The 25,769-nt window shown below is 45.3% G+C and overlaps 1 protein-coding gene across 4 annotated transcripts in view; it reads right to left on the reverse strand.

Moving 5' to 3' along the window:
* The window catches only part of Myo10A (Myosin 10A), a 33,459-nt gene that overhangs the window by 6,273 nt on the left and 1,417 nt on the right, over positions 1-25,769 (reverse strand). Inside the window, exons 2-4 of one of the 4 annotated variants that reach the window (XM_017254298.3) lie at positions 18,725-19,071; positions 15,708-15,990; positions 8,791-15,615 (exon numbers count right to left, since the gene is read on the reverse strand). In XM_017254298.3, coding sequence (XP_017109787.2) covers positions 8,791-15,615; positions 15,708-15,990; positions 18,725-18,849 — 7,233 coding nt within the window. In that variant the 5' untranslated portion in view covers positions 18,850-19,071. Of the gene's footprint in view, positions 1-1,028; positions 2,528-3,784; positions 3,868-8,790; positions 15,616-15,707; positions 15,991-18,723; positions 19,072-25,769 lie in introns of those variants that run through there. The other 3 variants (XM_017254295.3, XM_070276470.1, XM_017254297.3) reach the window with 3 other exon arrangements.

Raw genomic sequence — 25,769 nt, forward strand, 5'->3', positions numbered from 1 at the left:
TGTTGTATAATCGACACCCGACACCTTAAGATCATCACTTTACCAGCTAATTAGCCAAAAAGAAAGATAAAAAACACCAAAAACAACAAACCGATGATGTAAGAGAGTTGGTAGTGCAAGTGGGCCGATTGGTGGGTTTGCTGGTTTCGGCCTGGTCTGGGCCATTTTCCTTTGTGCATTCATCTCTCTCTCCATCTCCATCTCCATCTCTGCCTCTTTCTGGCTGGCCACGCTAATAATGCGATTATGTGTCGACTTAATAACACCGTTAGCATTCATCTGTCAGCCCAGCTGCCCAGCTCTACAGCTGCCTACCCCCTTTATAAACCTATTTGTTTTCCTTTTCCATCTTTTTGGCCATGATTCATTTTGATCGAGGTGGGCTCAGTCTCTACCCAAAAAAAAAGTGAAATAAAAACTACATTTGTATTTGATTAACCTGTCGTTTGTTTTTACTTCCGAACCTTGAGGGGGAAATTGAGTTGAAAAAGCAGCGATTGAATGGAACCGCAAAAAGCTTAAACGGTCAACAGCCATCAATATGTGGAAGTTTTGATGGAAATTTCAGTTTACTTAACGGAAAAAAACCCAACCACTGAATATATGCATAAACCCTCCACATAGTTTTTGCATCATGACGTGAGGTTTCAATTTTTATCAATTAAAATGGGGATTGCAGTTAACAGAGTTCATAAATTAAAGCCTCAAACTAAAGTATATTTTATAAAAAAGGTAGCTAATTAGTAATAAACTCAATTGTAGTTTTTTAAAATTAATAATTACAAAAGTTACAAAATGAAACTTTAAAAATCTTCTTCTTTCAACTGCAACCGTTAGAGATCGCTGCATAAGCCGCCACAAAGAAATCGATATCGATAGGTTTATCGATTAGCTGAGCTTAAGAATTAGGGACTTCTTCGCGGCAGAAGTTTTTTTGAAATAGGGACTGGTAACATCGTTGAATAAATACCGATACCGATTTAGAAAATTAACTATTCCAAAAAAAAACAAACAAAACCTCTCATTACCTCATTAGAGTTCATGGTCTCGAATCGGGCCAGAATCTCCTTGACGGAGATCTTGGACTCCGTGGGCTCCTCGAGAATGGTCTCCATGCGGCTGACGGATCCGCTGCTGGCGTTGCTGACCCTCCGGGTCTTGGTGCCGCCGCCGAGAAGCAGAGCTGGCGGATTGCCCGGAGGTATCGGGCATCCAATGACATTGGATGGAGCTAAAGCCAGAGCTGCCAGAGATTGTGGCATTGCCTGGGCCAGGCAGTGCTCCAGGTTAGTCTGTTCCAACTTGACCTGCTCCTCCATTTTCAGATCTACTTCCAGATGCACCTGCTCTTCCTCCCCTTCATCGTGGTTGTGATTATTGTTACTATCCACATGCTGTCCTGACATTTGGAGCTTGTAGGTGAGCTGCTGCTCCTCCAGGCAGCACTGCTCGCAGAGAGATCCGCCCGAGGAGTTTGACTTCATGGTGGCCGAGGTGGTGGCTGTGCAGCACTTGTACACGATGTCCTCCTCCACGCTCCAGGCATTGTCGTTGGCCAGCCCCAGATCCCCGCCAGACGTCTCCGCCGGCATCAAACAGCACTGTTCGTTCAGTTCGCGGATACTCTCATTCGTCAGCTGGTCGAGATCACTTCTCCGGGTCTGCAATTGCATCTGGAGTTGCTGTTGCTGGGCATGATGCACTTGGGCCGCAGTGGTGCCAGTTATATGGGCTATTTCCGCATCATCCGAGTCCGTGTAAAGCATTTCCTGCTCCTCGTCTGTGAGGTTGTTTAGGGAATCCAAGGAGGCGCACTTGCACTCCTGTTCCTGATCCTGCAGCTGATCTTTTTGGTCCTGATGCTTCTCCTGGCCCTGCTGTTGCAGCAACTTGAAGTTGTTGACCTTGTCGTGGTGCATCTTACTGATCAGAGACTCCACCTTGTTGACAATGCTGCTGAATTTGTGGGGCACACTGCCGCCTCCAGTGGCCAGTTGCACGGATGCGGCTGCCTGGTTGGATTTGCTGGCCCGAACACTCTGCGACATCCTGATGCGGATTTCAGGGTTCAGGGTTCAGGGTTGAGGATTTGGCTTTGGCTTTTTGGCCATTTGGCGAGTGTGGTAAGTGAAAGCGTTCGTTCAGTGCATCGTGACTGTTTCCACAACAAAATACACAAAATGGCTTTGGCTAATAACGAACCGCAATGGCCAAAGTTTCGATTTGAATTGGCTTAAACAAACACACAGAGCACACATGAAGCCAGCTCTTATTTATTTATTATTATTTATTATTGCTGACTACTATCCTTTTTGTTTTAGCAGCGTGTGGAAATTGGCCAAATGCAACTAAATGCGTGCCGTATTCGTATTCGTCGTATTTGTCTTGTTATTTTTACGCTTTTCTGCCTCAATTTATTTTAATTTGCCATTTGCGGCTTGCCAGTTAGTTTGGTTTGGTTTGGTTTGTCTTTCCACTTGATGGACCGACTGACTGACTAAAAAAAAAACTCAATCCAAACTCCCGGTCTTATCTATCTCTCTGTCGGGGAGCGGTTAGTTCGAGAAAAAAATCCAAACAAAAACGAAATAATAAAACATGAAACTCCACTAACAAAATAAATAATCTTGCCCCCGTCCATATAATTGCTTTCAAATCAATGTGGCACGGATGGCTGGCTATCTGACTGGCTGGTTGGCCAAATTATTGGCCAATTTCCAGATATCGGTTTCGGATTCCCCCCATTCCCATTCCCATTCCCATTTCCATTTATTTTTTATATTTATTTTTTCTTCAATTGCCATGAAGTAATCACATAATTATGGATCATGATTTGGACTATCTTGAAAGTTAAAGAGAATCTCTTGACATCCTGTTTAGTAATTGTTTCATTTTTATGAAAAAAAAATAAGATAAAATTATAGATATCGATTTAATCGATAGGCTATTATTAACCAAATTAAAAGTGCCACAAAAATGAAGGCAAGCTATCGATTTTCTTCAATTGCAATTGTGTGAAATTGAAATTTAAACTATGCTTTTAGCTATATATCAAAATATTCTTCAAATAATTTGCTTTTTCATATAAATAATGATTTTATTAAGTTATGAATTGATTCATAAGGCTTCAAAAAAATTAAATGAACCAAACTTGAATGTTTGTAAGTCCCTAATTATCTATAAGTTATAGGCTAAACCACAAGCTTTTACTAAAAATTCTGTAAAACAAGATAAGTACTGTAGTATTTCCTCTATACAAATAAAAAATATCAAATTTAATTATGTTTAAGTTAGAATTAAATAAAATATTGATAAGTATCGATATAAAAAGATGGACAAATCATTTCAAAACTTCCCCCTCTAAATATGAAGATCAAATCAAGGAAAAATTAAAGTTTTCAACATTATCAAACAACTTTCTTTAAAAATAGTATAATTTTTCACAAAAAAAACTAGTCAAAACAAACGAAACCAAAAACTATGAAAACTCTTTAAAAACTCAAAACAAAAACCAAAAACAATTTAACAACTATTTAAATATTTCACCTAAAAACACCATTAATTACTTTTGAAATGGAAAAACAATAAACTATATTTATAAGTAACCAAAAATAGACAACCTTGCGATTTCTCTGACCATTTTCGCATTTACCTGCTAACTGCTAACAAGCGACCTAACTGTTTTGAAACGCACTGTCTGTGATTGAAAGTGAAGCTTCATGTTTTGTGAATGAATAAGATTTATTTTCGAACTGCCACCCCAAAAGAGTTTTGTTTATCATACATTTGGTTTAAAATATTTCCAATTTTTTGAGGTCAGTCCATGTTGACTTTGTTTAGACCAAGTTTAAAACAAAAAACACGAAACACTAAAACACAAAAACAGAACAAAATAATGCAAAAGAAATGAAGGCAACACAACTTGGCCAACACGAGAAGTTGGTTTTAAAAAAAAAACAAAAAACAGAAAGAAAGTCCGCAAAGAATCCGACGGAGCGACTTTTCAAACTGCGTGATGCCGTTACCGCACATTTGTAACAACTGGCGACTACTGGCTGAAAACTGAAAAACTGGCTAAAACGGACTTGGTCAAGACACAAAACAAAAAAAAACAAAACCAGCCACAGAAAGAGCCACTGGCTCTGACTCCGACTCTGACTCCGACTCTGGCTCTGGCTCTGGCTTGTTGGCCATTTCACTCGCAACGGAGCAGAACAGAGAGCCGTGGAGAGGGCTGAGTGAAAATTGGTTTTGGCCAAGCGGAAAGCCGAGTAGGCCCCTAGGAGAAAGAGAGCTTCTTCCAAGTCTCTTTCTCCATTTCTCTAGCTCTCCATCTCCGAATTCCCATTAGCATTCCCTGCTGAGATAACTGTTTCGCCCGCTCTCCTTCGAATTGGCCAGCTTTGGCGTTTAACGAGTTTTCACGCATAAAATGAATTGAATTAAAAAAACCAACAAAAAAAAAAACAAAAAATTAAAAAGCCAGAGAGGGAAATGTAGGAAAAACATTTTGTTGATCGCAGACAAGACAACTAGATAGTGTCATAAATAATATGAAAGTTTAGATGCTCTATAAGAAAATTATTCAATCAATGGTGTAGAGAAAAAGTTTAAAAAAATTGAGATTGAGAAGTTTTTGAAAATTTAATAAAGTCTTTATAGTCAAAGTTGAGAAGTTGGTGTTATTATAAATACAGAAACTTAGATACAGAAAAAATACATAAATAAAAAATACAGAAATTAAGGGAATATAATATATTATATATTATTTATTAAACTTTCATTTAATAAACAATCAAACAAAAAAACACTATGCTTTTTAGACACTCAACGTTACTTTTTAAGGCAGAACTTATACATATATTCATAAAAAAATAAATTATTAAATGTATTTATAAAACTAACTAATTTTAGGAAGACTAATGTTTCCAAAAATTACCCTTTCAAAAGACTCAAAAATATAACTTCAAACCGAAGAAACAAAAAAAGGAACCTTCACGATAAAGAAAATGCCCCAAACTTTTCCAAAAACAAATGCCTTCCAAATGCAAGTTTTTAAAATAAAAAACAAACACAAAAAATAAAAAAAAAAGCCAACAAAAAAGAGAAAATAAAAGTAAATACACGAGACACGAGTGATGGACGTGCGCCAACTATGAATATCATCCAAGCGGAGTGGAGGATGCTTACATATATGGAACTGGAAACTGGTCACTGGAGTTACTGAGGCCTCTATAGCTGCTGGAATCACTGGAGCCACTGAAACCACTGAGACCCACTGAGCTTTAAGGCGTGCAAATAATAGAAATAAATAAAATAGAAAACCCAGCCAGATGGCTTTCAAAATGCCACTCGAAAATCCATTAAACCATGCCAGTCTGATTAAGAAAATCAATTGGTTTTTTGGGATAAAAAAATAAGTACGAACATATGTACATATATATATAGTCTAGATGTCAATATTATTAACTTGAGGCCGCAAAAAGGAGGAAAAAATAATTCAACTATTTGCACTTAATTAAGGCCACATAATGGCCAATGTATGCCATTATTCACGCAATTAATGTAATTATATTTGCTAGCAGTTTGGTGTAAGAAATGGTTGCCATAAAAAAATAATTGATAAAAAAAACAGTAAGTATTGCAAATTATAAGAAAAAGTATAGTAAATGAGACTTTGATCTATCAAGCAGAAGAAGGCTTTATTTTATATAAAGTATAATTCAAGAATCCCCAATGATGCTTTCAAAAGTAAGTATTTTTTGTCTTTCTACGACTTATTATTTTAATATTATATTTTTCTAAGGGTTAAGTTGGGAAATTTAGCATACTTTTGGACATTTTACAAAATCGTTTAGCTAAGAAACTAGTTTCCACCAGAGAAACCAGTATTTAAATAAAGACTAGCAGAACATAGATTTTTACAAATCTTTGAATCATAATTCCAAGACTATTTTTGTGCTTAACTATTTGGCGAATATCTTGGCTATTTCTCCATCGATCCTAAAAAGGGATGCCATTTAGGAATCAGGGATCCTTACGCCGTCGAACTATGTCCAAGGATTCCTAAAATCCTGAGAAAAAAATTTTGGTCCGATTTTTGGCCAAAATCCTGGGTCTACCCCTTGGAAAAGTGCGAATTCTGTTTTTTCTCACTTTTTCATGAATATCTTGGTCCAAGGATTCCCAAAATCCTGAGAAAAATATTTTGGTCCGATTTTTGGCCAAAATCTTGGGTCTACCCCTTGGAAAAGTGCGAATTCTGTTTTTTCTCACTTTTTCATGAATATCTTGGCTGTTTCCCCACCGATCCTAAAAAGGGATGCCATTAGGAATCGGGGATCCTTTCGCCGTCGAACGGTGTCCAAGGATTCGTAAAATCCTGAGAAAAAAATTTTGGTCCGATTTTTGGCCAAAATCCTGGGTCTACCCCTTGGAAAAGTGCGAATTCGGTTTTTTCTCACTTTTTGGTCAATATCTTGGCCATTTCCCCACCGATCTTAAAAAGGGATGCCATTTAGGAATCGGGGATCCTTTCGCCGTCGATCTGCATCCAAGAATTCCTAAAATCCTGAGAAAAAAATTTTGATCAGATTTTTGGCCAAAATCCTGGGTCTACCCCTTGGAAAAGTGCGAATTCTGTTTTTTCTCACTTTTTGGTCAATATCTTGGCTATTTCCCCACCGATCCTAAAAAGGGATGCCATTAGGAATCGGGGATCCTTTCGCCGTCGAACGGTGTCCAAGGATTCGTAAAATCCTGAGAAAAAAATTTTGGTCCGATTTTTGGCCAAAATCGTGGGTCTACCCCTTGGAAAAGTGCGAATTCTGTTTTTTCTCACTTTTTGGTCAATATCTTGGCTATTTCCCCACCGATCCTAAAAAGGGATGCCATTTAGGAATCGGGGATCCTTTCACCGTCGATCTGCATCCAAGGATTCCTAAAATCCTGAGAAAAAAATGTTGGTCCGATTTTTGGCCAAAATCCTGGGTCTACCCCTTGGAAAAGTGCGAATTCGGTTTTTTCTCACTTTTTGGTCAATATCTTGGCTGTTTCCCCACCGATCCTAAAAAGGGATGCCATTAGGAATCGGGGATCCTTTCGCCGTCGAACGGTGTCCAAGGATTCGTAAAATCCTGAGAAAAAAATTTTGGTCCGATTTTTGGCCAAAATCCTGGGTCTACCCCTTGGAAAAGTGCGAATTCTGTTTTTTCTCACTTTTTGGTCAATATCTTGGCTGTTTCCCCACCGATCCTAAAAAGGGATGCCATTTAGGAATCGGGGATCCTTTCGACGTCGAGCTGTGTTCAAGGATTCCTAAAATCCTGAGAAAAAAATTTTGGTCCGATTTTTGGCCAAAATCCTGGGTCTACCCCTTGGAAAAGTGCGAATTCGGTTTTTTCTCACTTTTTGGTCAATATCTTGGCTGTTTCCCCACCGATCCTAAAAAGGGATGCCATTAGGAATCGGGGATCCTTTCGCCGTCGAACGGTGTCCAAGGATTCGTAAAATCCTGAGAAAAAAATTTTGGTCAGATTTTTGGCCAAAATCCTGGGTCTACCCCTTGGAAAAGTGCGAATTCTGTTTTTTCTCACTTTTTGGTCAATATCTTGGCTATTTCCCCACCGATCCTAAAAAGGGATGCCATTTAGGAATCGGGGATCCTTTCACCGTCGATCTGCATCCAAGGATTCCTAAAATCCTGAGAAAAAAATGTTGGTCCGATTTTTGGCCAAAATCCTGGGTCTACCCCTTGGAAAAGTGCGAATTCGGTTTTTTCTCACTTTTTGGTCAATATCTTGGCTGTTTCCCCACCGATCCTAAAAAGGGATGCCATTAGGAATCGGGGATCCTTTCGCCGTCGAACGGTGTCCAAGGATTCGTAAAATCCTGAGAAAAAAATTTTGGTCCGATTTTTGGCCAAAATCCTGGGTCTACCCCTTGGAAAAGTGCGAATTCTGTTTTTTCTCACTTTTTGGTCAATATCTTGGCTGTTTCCCCACCGATCCTAAAAAGGGATGCCATTTAGGAATCGGGGATCCTTTCGACGTCGAGCTGTGTTCAAGGATTCCTAAAATCCTGAGAAAAAAATTTTGGTCCGATTTTTGGCCAAAATCCTGGGTCTACCCCTTGGAAAAGTGCGAATTCTGTTTTTTCTCACTTTTTCATGAATATCTTGGTCCAAGGATTCCCAAAATCCTGAGAAAAATATTTTGGTCCGATTTTTGGCCAAAATCTTGGGTCTACCCCTTGGAAAAGTGCGAATTCTGTTTTTTCTCAATTTTTGGTCAATATCTTGGCTGTTTCCCCACCGATCCTAAAAAGGGATGCCATTTAGGAATCGGGGATCCTTTCGCCGTCGAACGGTGTCCAAGGATTCGTAAAATCCTGAGAAAAAAATGTTGGTCCGATTTTTGGCCAAAATCCTGGGTCTACCCCTTGGAAAAGTGCGAATTCTGTTTTTTCTCACTTTTTGGTCAATATCTTGGCTGTTTCCCCACCGATCCTAAAAAGGGATGCCATTTAGGAATCGGGGATCCTTTCGACGTCGAGCTGTGTTCAAGGATTCGTAAAATCCTGAGAAAAAAATTTTGGTCCGATTTTTGGCCAAAATCCTGGGTCTACCCCTTGGAAAAGTGCGAATTCTGTTTTTTCTCACTTTTTCATGAATATCTTGGCCATTTCCCCACCGATCCTGACAAGGGATTCACATTCAGGGATCAGGATACCAATCCCCATAAAAAATAAACTAAAAACTAAAAAAAAATGAAAAGGATAATCAACACTCACCTTACGGAACTCCTGGACAAAAGTGGTGACCATCGACTGGATGGCGGCTGCCCGGGCGGCGTGGAGCGCCAGGTGCTTGCCGTTCCTCAGGTTGAGCTGCAGGGCCGCCGGACGCGGCAGGGTGACGGCGCTCTGGATCTCCCCGAAGGAGATGGCCTGCACCACGATCAGGTAGTCGGCGTCCCGCCGGGCCAGGTACAGGCCGCTGTGAGAGACGCCCATGATGCTCACGTCCGGGTAGAGGGGGGCGCCCTGGACGGCGAACAGGCGGGCGAAGTACAGTGGCCAGTCGCGTGCCATGTCCACCAGGTGGCGCTTCACCAGAGCCCTAACCTGCTGACCGGCTCCTCCAGTGTTCCTCGCCGACAATGTGTCCACACTGACTCCATGCCCGTGGAGCATGTTCAGGGCGGAGCTCTTCTCCTGGGGCGTGATCCGGAGGCAGGGTGTCACCCCGAATACGTCGCCCAGCACCTGGGCGAAGAGCAGATCCAGGGCCACCGGCGGACCGATCGGCTCGTGCGGCTGGAAGACCTCCTTGCGGACGCGCAGCTTCCACGGCACCCGGTTGTAGGTGAGACAGGCACTGCTGGCTCCCGCCCCAGAGCCCGGACCCGGGCTGACGGCGGGCGGAGGCGGCACTGGGGCCGGGACGATGACTGCCGGCGGCGTCGTGGCCAGTGAACGCATCGAGTCCAGCTCCTCACGCATCCCGGAGCTGGCCGAGCTCTTGCGCTTCCGCTCGTGCTCGTACTTCTGGGCCATGTGGGTGCGGAAGGTGGCCGGGCCGCGTTCCTGCTCCCGCTCCCTTTCCCGTTCTCGCTCCCTCCTTCCGGTGTTGTCCAAACTGGCCTGGATGACGCGCGGAGGTGCCGGCTGGTAGACTTTGTGACTCTCCCGTTCCCGCTCCACCTGGCGCAGCTCGTAGAGCCGCTCCCGTTCGCGTTCCCGCTTCTCGCGCTCCTTCTCGCTGCCACTGCCCGAGGCAGGACCCTCCACCTCCGCCCGGTCCCACACGGACTCGGAGTAGTCCTCACGGTCGCGGCTTCGGCTCCGGCTGCGGGATCGCTCCCGCTCCGCCTGCTCCCACCCAGCTGCCGCCGGCGAGGAAGATGCGGAGTGGTTGTGATGGTGATGGTGCTCCTCCAGGTGCAGATGGTGGCTGCTGCTGTTCATCATCGGATGGTGCTGCTGCGGACGCACTGCCCCGAAGGTGTCGCGCTCCTGGCGCTGGATGAAGGCCGGCACGTGCTCCTTGGCGCCGGCTATCCGGTAGTCCGGCTCCGGTTCCGGGCTCCTAGTGGTCGGAGGACTCTGGGGGGCCGGCGGAGGGGCTGGCGGGGCCATGCTGGGTGGCCGGATGGGCGGCGGCGGTGCTGGAACACTCGGAGCCGGTGGCAGGAGCACTCCAGGCCACCCGCCCGAGGGTGGAGCTGGCGGCGGCGAGAGCTTGCCCTCCATCCGCTCGATCTGGGCGCGCACGGGGATGGCATGCGGTTCGTTGGAGCCACCAGGAGCGGAGCCACCGCCTCCGGCGCCGCCACTCACGCTGGCGAAGAGGCCTCCGAGCTGCTGCTGGAGCATCAGCTTCCGGGTGTCCTCCAGCTTGGCCGGCGCCCGCTGCTCCGACTTGGTGGAGACGGTGGAGCGCACCGAGTGGCCCGCCGTCACCTGCTCCAGTCGCTGGCGCATCTCGGAGCTGAGCTTCAGCTTGCCCACGCTGCCGGGTGGCGGGCGGTCGGCTCCGATCTCGAAGCTCTTCTTGGCCAGCTTCGTGGTTGTGACGACACTCTGGAGTGGCGGTGCCCCGCCCGCATCCTGCATATCTCTGCCGGCACCGGCTCCCGAGGTGGTGGTGATGGCAGTGGTGGTACTGGTACTCGTCTCCAGCCGGATACTGCTCCGCATCAGCTGCGGCTGGCCGCCCATCAGCGGCGGCGGCGTCGGGCTCTCGATCTCGAACTCCTCCCATTCGATAGCCGTGGCGGAGGCGCCACCTGGACCACCGTTGAGAGCCACCTGGTGGTGTGAATGGTGCTGGGCCTGGGGCGTGGTCTTCCGCTGCTGCTGGCGCATCTTGAAGGCGAAGAAGTCCTCCTCGGTCTGGAACTGGGGCTCATCCTGCGGCGGCGGCCAGCGCCACTTGCCGATCCGCACGGTCTTGGCCCGCCCGTAGGGATCCAGGAAGTGTCGCGTCTCCGAAGGATCCTTGCACTCCAGTGGTGGCGGCATTGGTGGCGGTGGTGGCGGTGCCGGTGGCTGCATAGATTCCATCACCACCAGACTGCTCCGTGTGGTCTTCATCCGCAGTGGGGATTGCGGTGGTGGCGGCGAGATGGAAAGGCTACTCAGAACTCCTGCGGATCCCGATACAGGGGGCGGCGGTGGGGAGGCAGAACTGGTGGCCGCCGCTGCGGCTGCTGCCTGCTGGCTGAGCAGGGTCTGGAGCGCCTGGTTCTGGGCCAGGAGCTGCTGCTGGATTTGGAGATTCTGGGCCATGGCCGACTGGAGGAAGGCGCGCTGCACCTGCTGCTGGTAGAGGGCCGGGGCGGAGTCCGTCTCCGCCGGTAGTTGCATCAGTTGATGGAGCAGGGGATCCGCCCCGTTGCTGTCGGTGCTGCCGCCTCCCTTGATGGCGACCACCAGGTGCTCCTTGTCCTTCAGGTTATACAGGTTTTCCAAGTGGCTGGGCATCAGTTCGTTGATGTAGTCATCCAGGTCTTCGATTTCCGATTCCGATTCCAAGTCGAAGTCCTCCTCCTCCTCCTCCTGTTTCTTAACTCCGCTTCCCCGGATGCTGGCTGCCAAGGATCTGGCATCTGATAGCTCGTCCAGGGAACCATCGAGCACCGGGCTGAACAAGTCGTCCAGAAACTGGTCCACATCGGAGGCCTGCGAGGGCACTCTCACCCGACGGACGTGCGAGGCCAGGGACGGCGCCTCACTGGTGTCCGACATGGCGGAGGATCGGGTGGCGTACTCCGCTTTGTCGGCGTACTTGCTTGAGTGGGAGCCATGGGAGGCGGCGTGGGATCTCCTACCGGCGTGCTGGGACTTCTGGTAGCGCGGCGCCGTCTCCTTGCCCATCGGAGCCAGTCGCTCCGCGGAGTGGTAGCGATCGTTGAGGCGACTCTCCGAGAGTCCGAGTGTGTGAAGCGGCTCCTGGGAGTCGCAGTCCGTCTGCACCGGAGCAATGTCTCCGGCCAGCAAGTCGTCCAGGGACTTGGAGCGCGACTTGGCCTGGCTCTGGCCGGAACTCGTGCCCGGACCTGGACTGGGCTCCCTTTCAAAGTATCGTTCGTTGAGGGCCGAGCTGCGGGACAAGAGCTCCCGGCTGCTGCGTCGCTCCCGTGGCATCTCCTCCTTGGCGCCCGCAGTGGGCGGGGCTGGAGGCGGTACAGCCGGACGTTTCACGGCCTCCGGCAGCGGGGTCCGAGCGAACTTGGCTCCCGAGCGGAGCAGGTCGCTCCTGGGAGCTGGGAAGGCCGGACACAGCTCCTTCTCGGCGATCAGATCCATGACGTAGTCCAGTCCGCAGCTATCGGTCAGCTGCTGGCCGTCGTCGAGGACTAGAGTCCAGCCCCGGCTGGAGACGCCCAGAGAGGAGACGGCTAGGGCGGCGGCCTCCTCGCAGCTCGTCCAGGAATCGACGGCCACCGTTTGGCTGGCCTCGTCGGGCAGGGTGAGGGGCAGGGCCATGTCGCAGCCCCGCGTCCAGGCGCGCCACTCCAGCCAGGCGGGCACGAAGCTCCTACCCGCACCGCCGCCCGCAGCCTGGCTCCCGGAGCCGGACTGGCGCAGCAGCTGGCGGAGGAGCAGCGGCCGGAGATTCGGAGGAGCTTCGTCGTCCACGAAGCGCATCAGATACTTGCTGAAGGCGGCGCTGGGCTGGAAGCAGCAGAGGCACTGACCGAGCAGCTGCCACAGCCTGGTGGCCTCGGTGGAGGTGGGCGGCAGGCCGTGCACCTGGTTGCAGAGCTGCACCAGGATCTCGTCCCTCAGGCCGCGCGAGCTCAGCGCCTTGTGGACGATGTAGTCGGCCAGGAGCTTCTCCTTGGCGCCCTCCAGCGACTTGTCGTTGCTCCATCGCAGTATCAGCTTGAACACGGCCAGAGCGTCCTGGAAGTCCTGATCCCGCGACGCGGCTCTGGAGAGGAAGGGCGCCGTGATGGGCTCCCGCCGCGGCTGCAGCCTCATGCCGTTGCAGTAGACGCTGCTGAACTTTCCGAAGGAGAACTGGGCCAGATCCTCGGGCAGCTGCATGGCGGCGTTTGGAGGTCCTGGCACCGTTCCCAGGACCTTGACCAGATTCCGATCGCCGTGCGGCGGTGACCAGCCCTGCAGCTTGGAGTAGATGAAGGCCAGCTCGGCGGGTATGTCCAGGTAGCTCAGCTGGCTTCTCTCCAGCACCGCCTGCTTCGCCTCCCGGGCCTCACGCGCCCGCTGTGCTGCTTCGCGAGCTTCTTGCCTCCGGCGGTGATCCGAGCGGAGTTGCTGCACCCTTCTCCTGGCCTGGCGCCCGCGCCACAGTCTTTGGGCGGTGAGGGCGCCCTTGCGCAGATTCCGGTAGCGCTGCTGCTCCCGCTGACCGCGCCAACGGGCTTGCAGCTTCGTAGCCGCTGTCTCACGACGCGCCAGCTGGCGGCGCACCAGCATACCTCGTACGTGGCGCTGGACACTAACAGCCGCCCGCCGGAGCCGCTCCGTCCGGCCGCTCTCCAGGGCGCGGTGCAGGGCCTCGCGCAGGAACACCCGCGTGGCACCCAGCTGGTAGTCGGGGCCCTCGACTCCGGTGCGCGGCATGGCCTCGAGGAGGACGCGGCACAGCTCCCGGTAGGGGGTACCCCTAGCCAGCGGACTGGCCAGGAGATGTCGATACCGCTCCACAAAGTGCTGGAAGCGGAGTCGCACCGGGTAGCCGCGCTGCCGGATCTGGATGGTGTCCAGCATGCCCAGATAGCGGAGCTGCTGGAGCACGCACGGCATGTCCATGCGGAGGGCGTGCTTCTCCTGGTTGGGCTTGATGCAGCGCACGAACCACGGATGGCACCTTCCCATCGACTGGAGCAGCTGCTGCAGGGAGTCGGCAAAGCGGGCCGCCACAGTCGGAGTCCTCGGCTTCATGGTCACGAATCGTCCATTGCTACCCTTGGGAAGGGTCTTTCCGGCATCCCGCTGGGCGCGCAGCTGCTTGGTCAGCTCCCCGACTAGAGTCAGCCGACTGGAGGCCAGCAGCTCCAAAACATCGCCCCGCAAGGCGTCTCGGTTCTTGTCCAGGAACCCGTCCACACAGTACCACACCTGGCCGGCGTAGTGGGTGACTCCGAACTCCTGGGCGCCGATCCGGGGACGGGCGTAGAGCTCGCTCAGGGCATGGTTGTAGTGGCACTTCTCGAGGAAACTCAGGTCGGTGGCACGCGGGAAGTTGGACTCGTCATCCAAGAGATGGCAGATGCCGACCGGCTTCTTGGCCAGCAGATGGATCACCGGCAGGTTGTCGTCCCAGGCGAGGGGCGTCCACTCGAGCCGCTCTCGGGCGTACTCGGCCTGCTCCAGCTTGAAGACGTGCTTGTTGAAGTACAGCTGGAGGTTCTCGTTGGCGTAGTTGATGCAGAGCTGCTCGAAGCTGTTCTCGGCCAGGTCCTCGAACCCGAAAATGTCCAGGATGCTGATGCGGTGGGCGTCGTGGGTGCCGCCCTTCTGGACGATCGAGTTGATCCGCGACACCAGCCAGTTGAAGAGTCCGGCGTACAGCGCCTTGGCGAAGGCATCTCGGGCGTCCAGGGCCTGGTCGATGCCCAGCGGCGTATGCAGTCGCTCGGCTCGCGCCTCCGTCGTCCGGCTGGTCAGCGCCCGGTGCAGTCCGTCGGCGCTGATGTGCAGCAGGTGGGCCGCCCACTTGATCTCCGCATCGGATCCCACCTCCACGCCCTCCTGCCCATGGCGCAGCTGCCGGCGATGGAAGTAAACGTTTCCCAGATGCAGAACGGCGGCCAGGACACGGACGATGCCTTCGCGTTCGCCCTCAGAGACGCCCAGGACCTGCATGGCGCCCTGGAGAGACTCCCAGTCCACCCGGCCGCTGGCACAGTCGGTGGCTCCCTGGTTCAGGTAGAAGTACTTGTCCGCCTCCAGGAGGCCGTACTTGGAGCGCTCCGACTCGGACAGGCCGCCCAGGAGCTCGTAGAAGACGTGGTAGTTGCGCTCGCCCGGCGCCTGGGTCACGATCCTGGACTTCTCCAGCAGGTACTGCGTAATCTTGGCACCCACAATGGCTCCGCTCTTGAAGTAGACCTCCAGGTACTTGCCAAACCTGGAGCTGTTGTCGTTCCTGGCGGTTCTCGCGTTGCCGAACGCCTCCAGCAGCGGTGCCGCCTCCAGGATCTGTTCGGTGATGACCGCCGAGGCGGATCCTCCGCCCGGCACCACTGCGGCCAGGTACTGCATCACCAGCTTGGTGGACTCCGTCTTCCCGGAGCCGCTTTCGCCGGAAATGACCACCACCTGGGGCGAGGGCAGAGCGGCGTGGGCCGCTGCTCCGATGGCGAACAGATGCGGCGGCAGGGATCCCAGCGGTCGGCCGGCGTACTGCTTGGCCACCTCTAGGCCATAGGCGTCCGGGAACATCTTGTACGGATTGACGGCGATCAGGATGCTGCCGGCAAAGGTGTAGATGAGGCCCTTGTCGTAGCGCAGGCGCAGATTCCAGAGGAGCGAGGCCTCGTGCAGGTCATCCAGCAGGGTCATGTCCTCCACCCCACTGCTGCCCAGATCCTGGCGGGCGCGCAGGTTGCCCTCGCCGGGTTGCAGGGCGAACGTCTGTGGCTGTAAGTGAGAAATAGTAGACTTTAGTATTCAAGTTCAAGGGAGAATGGTTTCTTGGGAAGCTTAGGTGTCCATTAAATGGGAAATCTCACATGGCGGGCTATCACATCGCTGCACAAAGTCGACAGCCGCTTCACCACCTGGGGATAGCGGTGGCACTTTAAGCGGCGCCTCCGACTGGCGGGCAGGGCCGGATGGTGGGCGGACAGGGCCGGCAAGTCGGCCCCCTCCACCTCGTCGAGGCTGGCCGGGCGCTGGCGGCGCAGGACATGGGGCGAGAGCAGGCCCAGCGATGGCGACTGGGCGGGACTGGGGGTGATCGAGCCGCCGCCGCCACGCTGCCAGGGCTCCAAGTGGAACCGGACGATGCGCATCCGGAAGCCAGCCCAAAAATATAACAAAATTCCACAAAAAAACTGGCACAAAGAGTACAAAACAAGATCCAGATCGTGCCACACGAGAGACGCCTCGAATGCAACTGAAAGGAATCGGATTCTGGCGGAGTGGCTCTGCCACAATTTTCCCCAAACGTTTCTAAAACGGTTTTTCCAACCAAAACACGTTCTTTTTTTGTAGCCAATTGGTGGAGTTGGAGGAGATGGGGAGCCGGACCACTAGTTGGAACCCGACCAGACCAGATGACACTCCTGTTACAGCCACCAAGTTACCAGAACACACTCTCCGCAACCAAAACAAATAAAATTCAAAAAATAAACAAGAAACTACAACGAAGTGGGTATACTCTTTGAAAGAATTTTTGGAAAGAACTTTATATTACTATATTTTATTCTAATTCTAATTCTAAATACTCTATTTTAAGTGGAAACTAATTAAATTTTAATCAAAACTATAGAGCATCAAGAAACTAAATAGAAATCAAAGAAAGAAAGAAGAAACCCGATCGATCGGCTTTCAATTAGACGGAGAATGTGTGGGACTTTCTCCATCTCTAAATCCATCTCTGAGACACCAAGATCAATACCAAAACCCAGATCCGGTTCTTGGGCTCTTCAGTCTTCAGCCGTCTTCTGAGTCTCGGTCTTCTTCGGTCTACAATTTTCATTCTTCAAGCTTCGTGTGAGGCGGAGGGGATATGTCATTTAATCAAAAAAAAACAAACAAACAAGGGCGTGAAAAGTCTCTAGAAAAACACGAAGATTTGTTAAAGTTTTTAAACTATTTTTGATTAATTAATAGATTTTTCTAGTAGTTTATTAAGTAGAAAATAAATCATTAAATTATACTGGTCATCCCTAAAAGTACACAACGGAAATATGAGTTACAGGAGGTCATATTTTAAGATTTACTCTAAAGTTTAGTCAACTTTTAAGTTGGTAGTCTTTACTTTTACTTTTAAGATTTATATTTTATAAACAAACATATTTTACTTTAAAAATCACAAGCTTTGTAGGCTATATACCATAACAATGGTTCAGTTTTCTTTAATTTCTTTAATTTTTTCTTAAATCTTCTGCAATAATAAAAAATAGAAGACTGCCCACTTTTACGCACTACTCTTTTCAATAATTGATTAAATTCTTTGATTACACCTCTCAGCACCTGGTAAGGTAAAGAACTATTATCCCCAGAACTATTATCCCCAAGAACCATGATCCTAACCAATCATATCTGTTCTGGGATCTGAGATTGAAGATCCTCGGCCAACTGTAGAACACATGGTTCTGGAACAGGTTCACCTGGAACAGGATGCAAGTCACATGTGACTGGTTTTTTTTTATTCTTTTTTACAATCTGGCAGCTGGTACCGCTACAGTTAACGTTATGCTACTGCAGGTGCACTGAGATAACTTTATTTGAGAAAAAAGTGGTCTAAAAAAAAGGTAATTCTAAAAGGTAGCATGAAGTTTCTAACAGACACCTAAAAACATTGAAGCTTCTTATGATTTTCTAATACTTTTACTAAGTAAACTTTCTCAAACTTAGTTAAGAAATTATTTAAGTCCTAAAACATGCAAATATTATTAAAATATTAAACAAAATAATAAACTATAGCTTTCTTTTTAAAAGTCTTGTCTGTAAAAGTACCAGAGCTACTTATTATGTATTAAATATATGGTATGATGACAGTTTTCTTTCCTACTTTTTTTTGCAAATAAAAAGTAACAATTATTTGGCAAATAAAAAGTAAAAACTTGGCTAAAAAATATTTTCTACAAATTATAGAAGCACCCAAAAATACTCAAGTGCGAATATTAAATGCAAATAATTTTTAAAAATAACCATAACATTCAAACTAAATTTCCAGAAAAAAGAAAACTAAAAAGCTTTTAAAGAACTTCTTTCTCTATGATTTAAGAAGAGCTATTAAAACTCAAAATATTTTTTTTCAGTGCCTCCAGCTAATGCTGGCAACTAGCCAGTGATTGCTCCTCATAATTGCTCCCCTCGACCGCCGACGGAAAGGAAAAAGGAAACGCGCCTGGTCCAGTCGAGTGCAATTATTTAGTTGCCCAGAGTACAGTCGGTCCTCGAGCAAACCTCTACAGTAAACACACCATTCCACCTTAAACAAAAAAAACAAAAAACATCCAACTGGCAAGCCAATGTTTGGCTTCACTATGTTGGCTACAAAATTGGCCCATAAATCCCGGCTAGAGTACACATTCCATAAATTCCGACAAAAGGGGCCCTCGTCGGCGAAAATCCGAAATAAAAAAAATATATAAACACACAGTGAGTGCAAACAGTATGGGTCGGGGTGAAAATAGTGAAAAGCATTCATGGGCCGAGGCGAAATCGAAAACCCAAAACCCAAAAACCAAATACCGAAAACCGAAAACAAATTGAAAAACCAAACAGTGGGCCACGAAAACTAAACGTTCATGGGTTTTGGGTCAACAGAGGTGTGAAATCGGTACAGTGAGTGCGAAAAATAATGATTTCTTTAAATGCACTTGGAAAAACGGTTTCGGGTTTGGGTTTTGGAAAATATTTGGTTTTAAAAATGGTATAATTTTGAAGAAGAGTTTACTTTTGAAGAGAAACCTCTAAAAATTGAAAGACGATATGATACCTGGTACTTTTCTAAAGATTTTGGTCCTAAAGTCCCAACTCTTGTGAAGAATGTTAAACCATAAGTATACTAACCTTTCCTTTGATGAGCGCCTGGACAACAATCACCTGAGCAGCGCGATGCACTTCCTGGATCTCACCGGGTATGGGATGACCCATCCCCGGATCGAACCAAACCAGATCGCCTTCGGCCCAGTCCATGGCTCACTCTTGGCTAGCTGCTAGCTCCTCCTTCTCAAGATTCTCCTTGGTCTGGTCCTGGTCAGGTCAGGTGGTCCACGTAAACGAGACTTTCCAGCAGCTCCCCGTGGCTTTCGCTTCTACCAAATGCGCGCGGATGTGCGCGGATAATATCTCTACTGGATCTGCTCTGGGAAATGGATAGGGGGCGTGGCAGAGGTCTTCAAACCGGTTGATTCATTGCTATAAGAAATGATACAACAAAAATTTAATAAGTAAGGTTGTAATTAAAGCATAAAATTCACGTAATTATTGCACCTTTCCATAATACCATTCAAAAATAGTTGCTCATGCAGCTTATCAGACTTGATGTATATATATATATTTAAGATAGTATATAGGTAGATCTGTATAAACAAGATTGTGATTGTAATCGTGAGCGATTCCACAGTGAATGTCGACGTTTTCAAGTCAATGACGCGAAGGCCGCTCTATGAATGAAAGTAAAATATTTCGAGATATATAGATATATCTTTTGTATATCTATATATAACTGTTGGAAAATGTTTGCCAACCGAGACCGAGTGAAGTGCAATGAAATGCAACACCAGAGACACAGAAAGAAAAACTTTTAGAAAGGCTAAACTTAATAGAAAAGAATTAATAAAAAGGAATCGAGTTCAAAGGGAAATATCTCTCCAAATTAATATGTAAAGAATGTATTTAAAATTATGATTGGAATAAAAAAAATGCAAGTTCATTAAGAAATTTCCAAAAAAAAATCAAAAGCCATATCATAAATAATGAAATTCCAACCGCCCAGGAATATATAGGTTGGCCAAAAAGAATATTAAACAGATTCCGAAAAAAAAGACAAACTCTCCAAAGAAATGCTTCTTATTGTTATTGTTTTTGGTGGCAACGGTTTGTTGTTGTTGTTGGTGTTTTGTCTGTTGGCCTTTTCTCAGGCACAACTTTCACCTGTTTTTTTTTTTTTTGCGGCAAAATACCTTTAACACATATACATAAATATTTATGCCCAAAAGCAACAAGCCAGGTTGTCGCCATTTGATTGGATTGGCTTTGGCTTTTTGGATTTGATTCATGCAGTTTATTTTTTTTTTTGGTTTTTGACTTGTCTTGAAAAGTGAGTCAATCGGATATGGCTTGTACGACTTGGAAATTGGAGTCTTTGGGCCTGGCCCAGTAACCAATGCTGGCCAAGTGGCAAGTGCTTACGAATTAATAGAGTCAACATATACCCGAGTGGCAACTCGTTTCGTAGATCCAAAATTTCATTCATTTTCATTCATCTCTTTCTAGCCTAGGTAGCTAGCTCCCTCTCTTTTGGATCTTTTTTTGGTTACACAACAACAATAACAACAACAATAACAACAAAAAAGAGCTAAAATATCTTGGCTTAAAGTACGAGTTCGACCGCATTCCAATGCTAAGACGTTGCTGCCTTGCAGTTCACGTTTGATGCTAAAAAACAACAACAACAACAAAAAGCCAAACAAGAACTACTACAACAACAACAACAAAAACAATTGAAGCTGCCTTAACAACAACAACACTAAAACATAATCATGAGAGTTCGTAATCAATGAGCAAATATCCAATGATGTGGAATAACAATCAGAAGAATTCCGTGTGAAACCAATTGTTCAATCATTCGTAAAAAATTCATACGACTTGGCAACAACAAACAAACGGATATGGCACAATTCTTAAGATTTTTTTAAATCAAAAATATGCAGGTGTATGATTTATTTAAGATTTGTTTAGATTTTAATAAATAAGATATGAAAGATATGGATATCAAGCAAGTGTTTAGGATATGTGTTGGTTTTCTTTGATTTGTTAAGTTTTTTGCTTAAGAAAAATATTTAAACAAAATATATTAAACAAAATAGATGTTTGAAATATGCTAAATTATAAAAAAAACATTTATTTTTAATTGATTCTTAGCTCTAAACTTTAATTAAATGCTAGCTAGATTAAAAAAGCTAAACTGCAGGGCTGCATCTTCTTTCCTATAATAGGAAATTATTATAACTTCGTTTTCGGGTTAAATAAAATATATTTAAAAAATTTATCTTATGAATATTTGTTTTGAATATGTAAATTTACTAAAAACATTATATTTTTACTTTATTTAAGCCTTTAACTTAAGTAAAATGCTGGCCAGATTCCAGTCTAAAAGCAGGGCTTTTCACTTTATTTTAATTCTAGAAAAATGCTTACGTTTTAATGCATTTAATCTTTTAAAATTTATAGCTTAAATACTTTTTATATTTTCTGAAGAGTTTTTCTACAAATATCTCAAAAACTAGAACAAATAAAAGACAAATTCTCTAAAAAGAGACCTAAGCAAATCATCAAGTTTGTTGCCTAAGTCTTTCGAATTTTTATCAAAAATTCTGAAAAAGACAACAAAAATTACCATAATTACTAGAACTATGTACCATTCTAGAAACTATTCCTATCTTCTCATTAACATATTCCTATGGGAAGTATTACCAAAATTCAAGCAGTTCCCATGACGGCCAAAAAACCGAAAAATCTTTGAATTTTTATAAGCAGTGTTTTGTTCGATTTCTAAAAATGATTTGTTATCAACTATGACACACTCACACACACCCATGGCCGACCGCACCTGCTTAAACGCTTAAATGTTAAGTTATTCATAAACTCAGGTGTTGGTTTGGTGGAAAAAAAAACCTCTGAAAAATGTGCTTCATTGTCTGGCAGAGCTAGTTTCTAGCTTTGAGGGTATGGACACATTCTTGGCATAGCTGAAATATTTGTATGGGCCCTAAAAAAAACATTGGGCAGAGGGGTGCAGCTTGGTGGCTGCCACAAAGTGAAACTCAAGTGGAGTGCCATCACACTACACACACGCACAACCAAATGCGAACTTTAATTAAATTGTTTATTAAAACGATTTTGTTTTGGTTTTCATAATTGAGATTCAGTTTGTCGAACTGCAACTTGCAACTAGCTACTGTGAGCTGCAATTAATTGCGATTTATTTTTGGTTTACTTTCGAGTTGCGTTTTTGTTACCCACTTAACACATTCGCTACAATTATGCATTATTTATTATTTATTGCTGATGTTTGAAATAATTTTCAAAGTTTATGGCTTTTCGATATGCAAGTTGGCTTTCGTTTTTTCCTTCGTCGGCTGCGTGTGTGTTTTTTGATCAAAAAATAATGATAAGCTAACTCAGAAAGGCCATAATTTTTAAAGCCAAATCATAATCACAATTCAAGCATAAAAGATCCAAAGAGCCTTTTCTTCTTCAGGCCAGGCCCGATTCAATTAAACCTAGTCTGGCTGGCTGGATGGCTGAATGTCTGGATGCCTGACTGCCTGACTGACAGCTTGACTTATTGGCTAAAAGCTTTGGCCAAAAACAGTCAACAGGCACACACTTGTGGCCTGTCTAGGGAGGTGACTAGCCATATATTATACCGTGTTGTTGCAGTAAGCGGCTTAATTGCCCTGCTGCCTAAGCACATACCTCTATTTTTTTTTTGCTTTTTTCGGGTTGGACAAATAGAAAATTTTATGTAGAAAGAAGAAATATTTAGCAAGAAGTCCAAGTCGAAGTCAGCGCACGATTTCACTAGCCAGAGCCAGAGTCAGAGTCAGAGCCAGAGCCAAGTTCGAGCTAAAATGGCGACACACACACACTGAAGAGAGTAAGCCAAAAGGCCAATAAACCTTTGGAGAAAAATATAAAAAAAAAAAAGCGCGCCATGTTGCCAGGTTTGCTGCTCATCGATCACCAACACATTCGCACAAATACGCGCCACAGATACTCGAACACAGACAAACGGAGTCACAGCTACAGATACAGATACTCCGGCGTATGGATAAGTTTATGCACGCAGAGGCAACAAAAAAAAAAGGGAAATCTCCTAAAAAACAACACACAAAATCACAAAAACAAAGACAACAATTGAAAGTGGCAGGCGGAGTGCATAAAGTATTCTAACGATCGATCGAGGGTGTCACTTGGGTTTGTCTGCTTTGGAGGAGTGCCACTTTTTTTTTGCAATGCCGCACCCGCAACATGGCCAACATGCAACAAGGCAACAAATACAATAGTTAACTTTTAGGTTTGGAGCTTTTTTTAATTATTAAAATCTAAAAGGAAACAAGCGCCCACCACATTGTCAGATTTTTAAATGGAAAACAGCTGCGATTTTTTGAGGGCGTTTTTGGTATGTAGGCCTTGGCAAGTTTGGTGGCCAAGAAGGTAGGGCCATATTGTGCCACAAACTCTATAAGAAAATCCCTTCGCCATCATTATCGCAATGTTCTCTTAAACTTTCTCAAAAATATAATTTCCAATTTGTAACCCAATTTATTAAAAACCCTTTATTATCGAATTTATTAAATCAAAACACCTCGGATGGCTCTGATGGCTCTGATGGCTGAGTTCCCAGGCCAAATGAATTTTGGATGCCACCAATTATCGCATCATTCAAATCGATTAAAAACTTAATAACAACGTGTAGGCTTTCGATCGAAAAACGAAATCGATGACGAAGAACCAGAGATGTTTCTTATTTCTTTTATTTATAAATAAAGTTAACAAAACCGAAACAAAAAATATGGAGGAGAGGGGGTTGAAAAAACAATAAATTAATAATAATAATAAAAAAACGTAAGGTAAATTAAAAAAATTTCACTCAATGGGGAGAGATGGCAGCAACGGTTGGAGGTTTCGTGTCGCGGTTTTCTTCTGTGACTCGCCGCCTGTGACTGTGACTATTTTGTTTAAATAAAGTAAAAGTCAATTAACATCTTTGTCGCATTAGCATGAGTGTGAGTGATTGTTTGGGCCATGTTAGCCCCAGTGGTATACAAGATATTGGTATTGGTGTTTGCTTTGCCTTTTGTTATGCATTTTTTAGCATTTGCGGCACTGGGGAGCTCTTTCTTCCAGCGTCGCCAGCATGAAAATGAGCTCGAAAGCGAATAGTAAGCAAAAAAAATAAATAGATGGATACTGCAAGTGGCATAAAAAAAATAAATAAAAGACAAGCTAGGTAAGGAAATAATAAATACTGTTGGTTTATGATTTTATCTTGAAGGAGTTTTTAAAGGAAAATATATTTTAGAGCAAGAAAATAGGGATTTCTTAGTAGATATCTTAAGAGATACATCTGAGGAATATTTAGTGGTAGTTATTTTTAATAAAGATTCATTTTAAAACTATGTATTATAAGGCTTTAATAAAAAAATACAATTTTGAAGGTAACAAAAATATACAGAAAACTATTAAAACTTTCTTTTTTCTAAATTAATGTTAAAAATTGTAAGAATTATTATTCCTTATTTTTTTTCCTAAATTATATTCATAATAAAGACACACTGTCACTGACAGTGGATGAAAACTCTACCAGCGATAAGAAAACACGGCGTGTAGCAAGGCAAAACAAAAGACTTAGGCAGCGAACTCGAACGCAAGAATTCCAAAGTCTTGAGAGAGTGAGTGAGAGAGATGGAGCAACTATGAGGGAGAGGCTAACTATGCCGGGAAAGAGATGAAGAAAAAAAAAGGGGCTAGGGGACAGGGCGTTGTTGTACGGAAGTGGCACGCACACACACACATACAGAGACACACACACACACATACATAGAGCTGTATAGAAAAACCATTCGGACCTGGCCAAGTGGCCAAGCCGCTGCGGCATTCTTCGATGGCCGGAACCAGTTTTCTTTTGCGCCACCACCAATTTTTTTTTGTTTTATAGCTTTAGCGTTGCTTTTTCGTCGATTCTTTATATATATATGTATATACAGAGTATATTTCTTCATTTTTTTTTCTGGCTTTTTGCACGCCTAACTGTATTGCCATCGTATACCGTTGTTGGCAGCAGCAAATAGCCGCGTCGAGTCGCGTTCTTGGCATGATTTGCCAAAACCAATGGCCAAAAACCAAAAAAAAAAAAAAAAACCAACAACAAAAAGAGACCAATCGAGACATCTGATTGGAATCCCTAAAGAAAAAAAAAACATAAATATGTGGCAGGTTGAGACCACTGGCCACTGCCATTCGGAGAACCGTTAGGACGAGCTTATGCAACAAATGCAGTCGGTACCGTTACACAAATTGAAATCGATCGCATTCGGTCCCAGAACAGAAGAGAACAGGTCCCCCCCATCTCATAACATTTTAGCCACTTTTTAGACATCTGTGGCCAGAGAATGCTTGAGTCTCAGGGCGCACGTGCAACATTTGTTGGAGCCCAGTTAGACTGCATCTCCGGGATGAGCTCATGGTCAGAGACGATAAACAACAAAAACAACGACGAAAAACCGAAAGGCAATCAACACTTTTTCTATAATTAGCCATGATGGGGGCGATTCGGAGAGCCCACTATTGGAATGGGTAATTGCTAAATGGTAATGGTGCTGGGCTTTCGAGGGAGTGGGGCAATGGCAGTGGCATTGGCAATACTGATTAATTGACTGACAGTTTGGCTTTTGGCTTATATATTTTTGGAGATTTTTAAGTATATAAACAGATTCTGATAGAAAAAAGTCTTGTCTTTAAATCATCTAGAAACTATGTATATAAGCTACTGGCATCCTATATTTTGGTCTTGTATTTTGGCCATATTTTGCATACAAGTTTTTTAAAAACTCGGAAGCAATAATCTAGTCATTCAAAATATATTAAAAATATGCAAATATTCAAAGAGAGAGAGTGGAATTTTTTGTAGTTTCATTTATGGTTATTTTTTTTAGCTTCTCTCAAGACTTTCGTAGCTAAATCTTCTATCTTCTTAATAACTTTTTTCTATAAAAGGTAATAGAATATGTTAAATTTTAGCATAACTAGGCTTGAAAATATTACTAATACTGCTAACTATAAAAATATGACTTTTATGTTTTTTATTTGCAATAAACGCACTTTAT

Source organism: Drosophila bipectinata, chromosome XL (genome assembly GCF_030179905.1).
Source record: "Drosophila bipectinata strain 14024-0381.07 chromosome XL, DbipHiC1v2, whole genome shotgun sequence".
NCBI lineage: Eukaryota > Metazoa > Arthropoda > Insecta > Diptera > Drosophilidae > Drosophila > Drosophila bipectinata.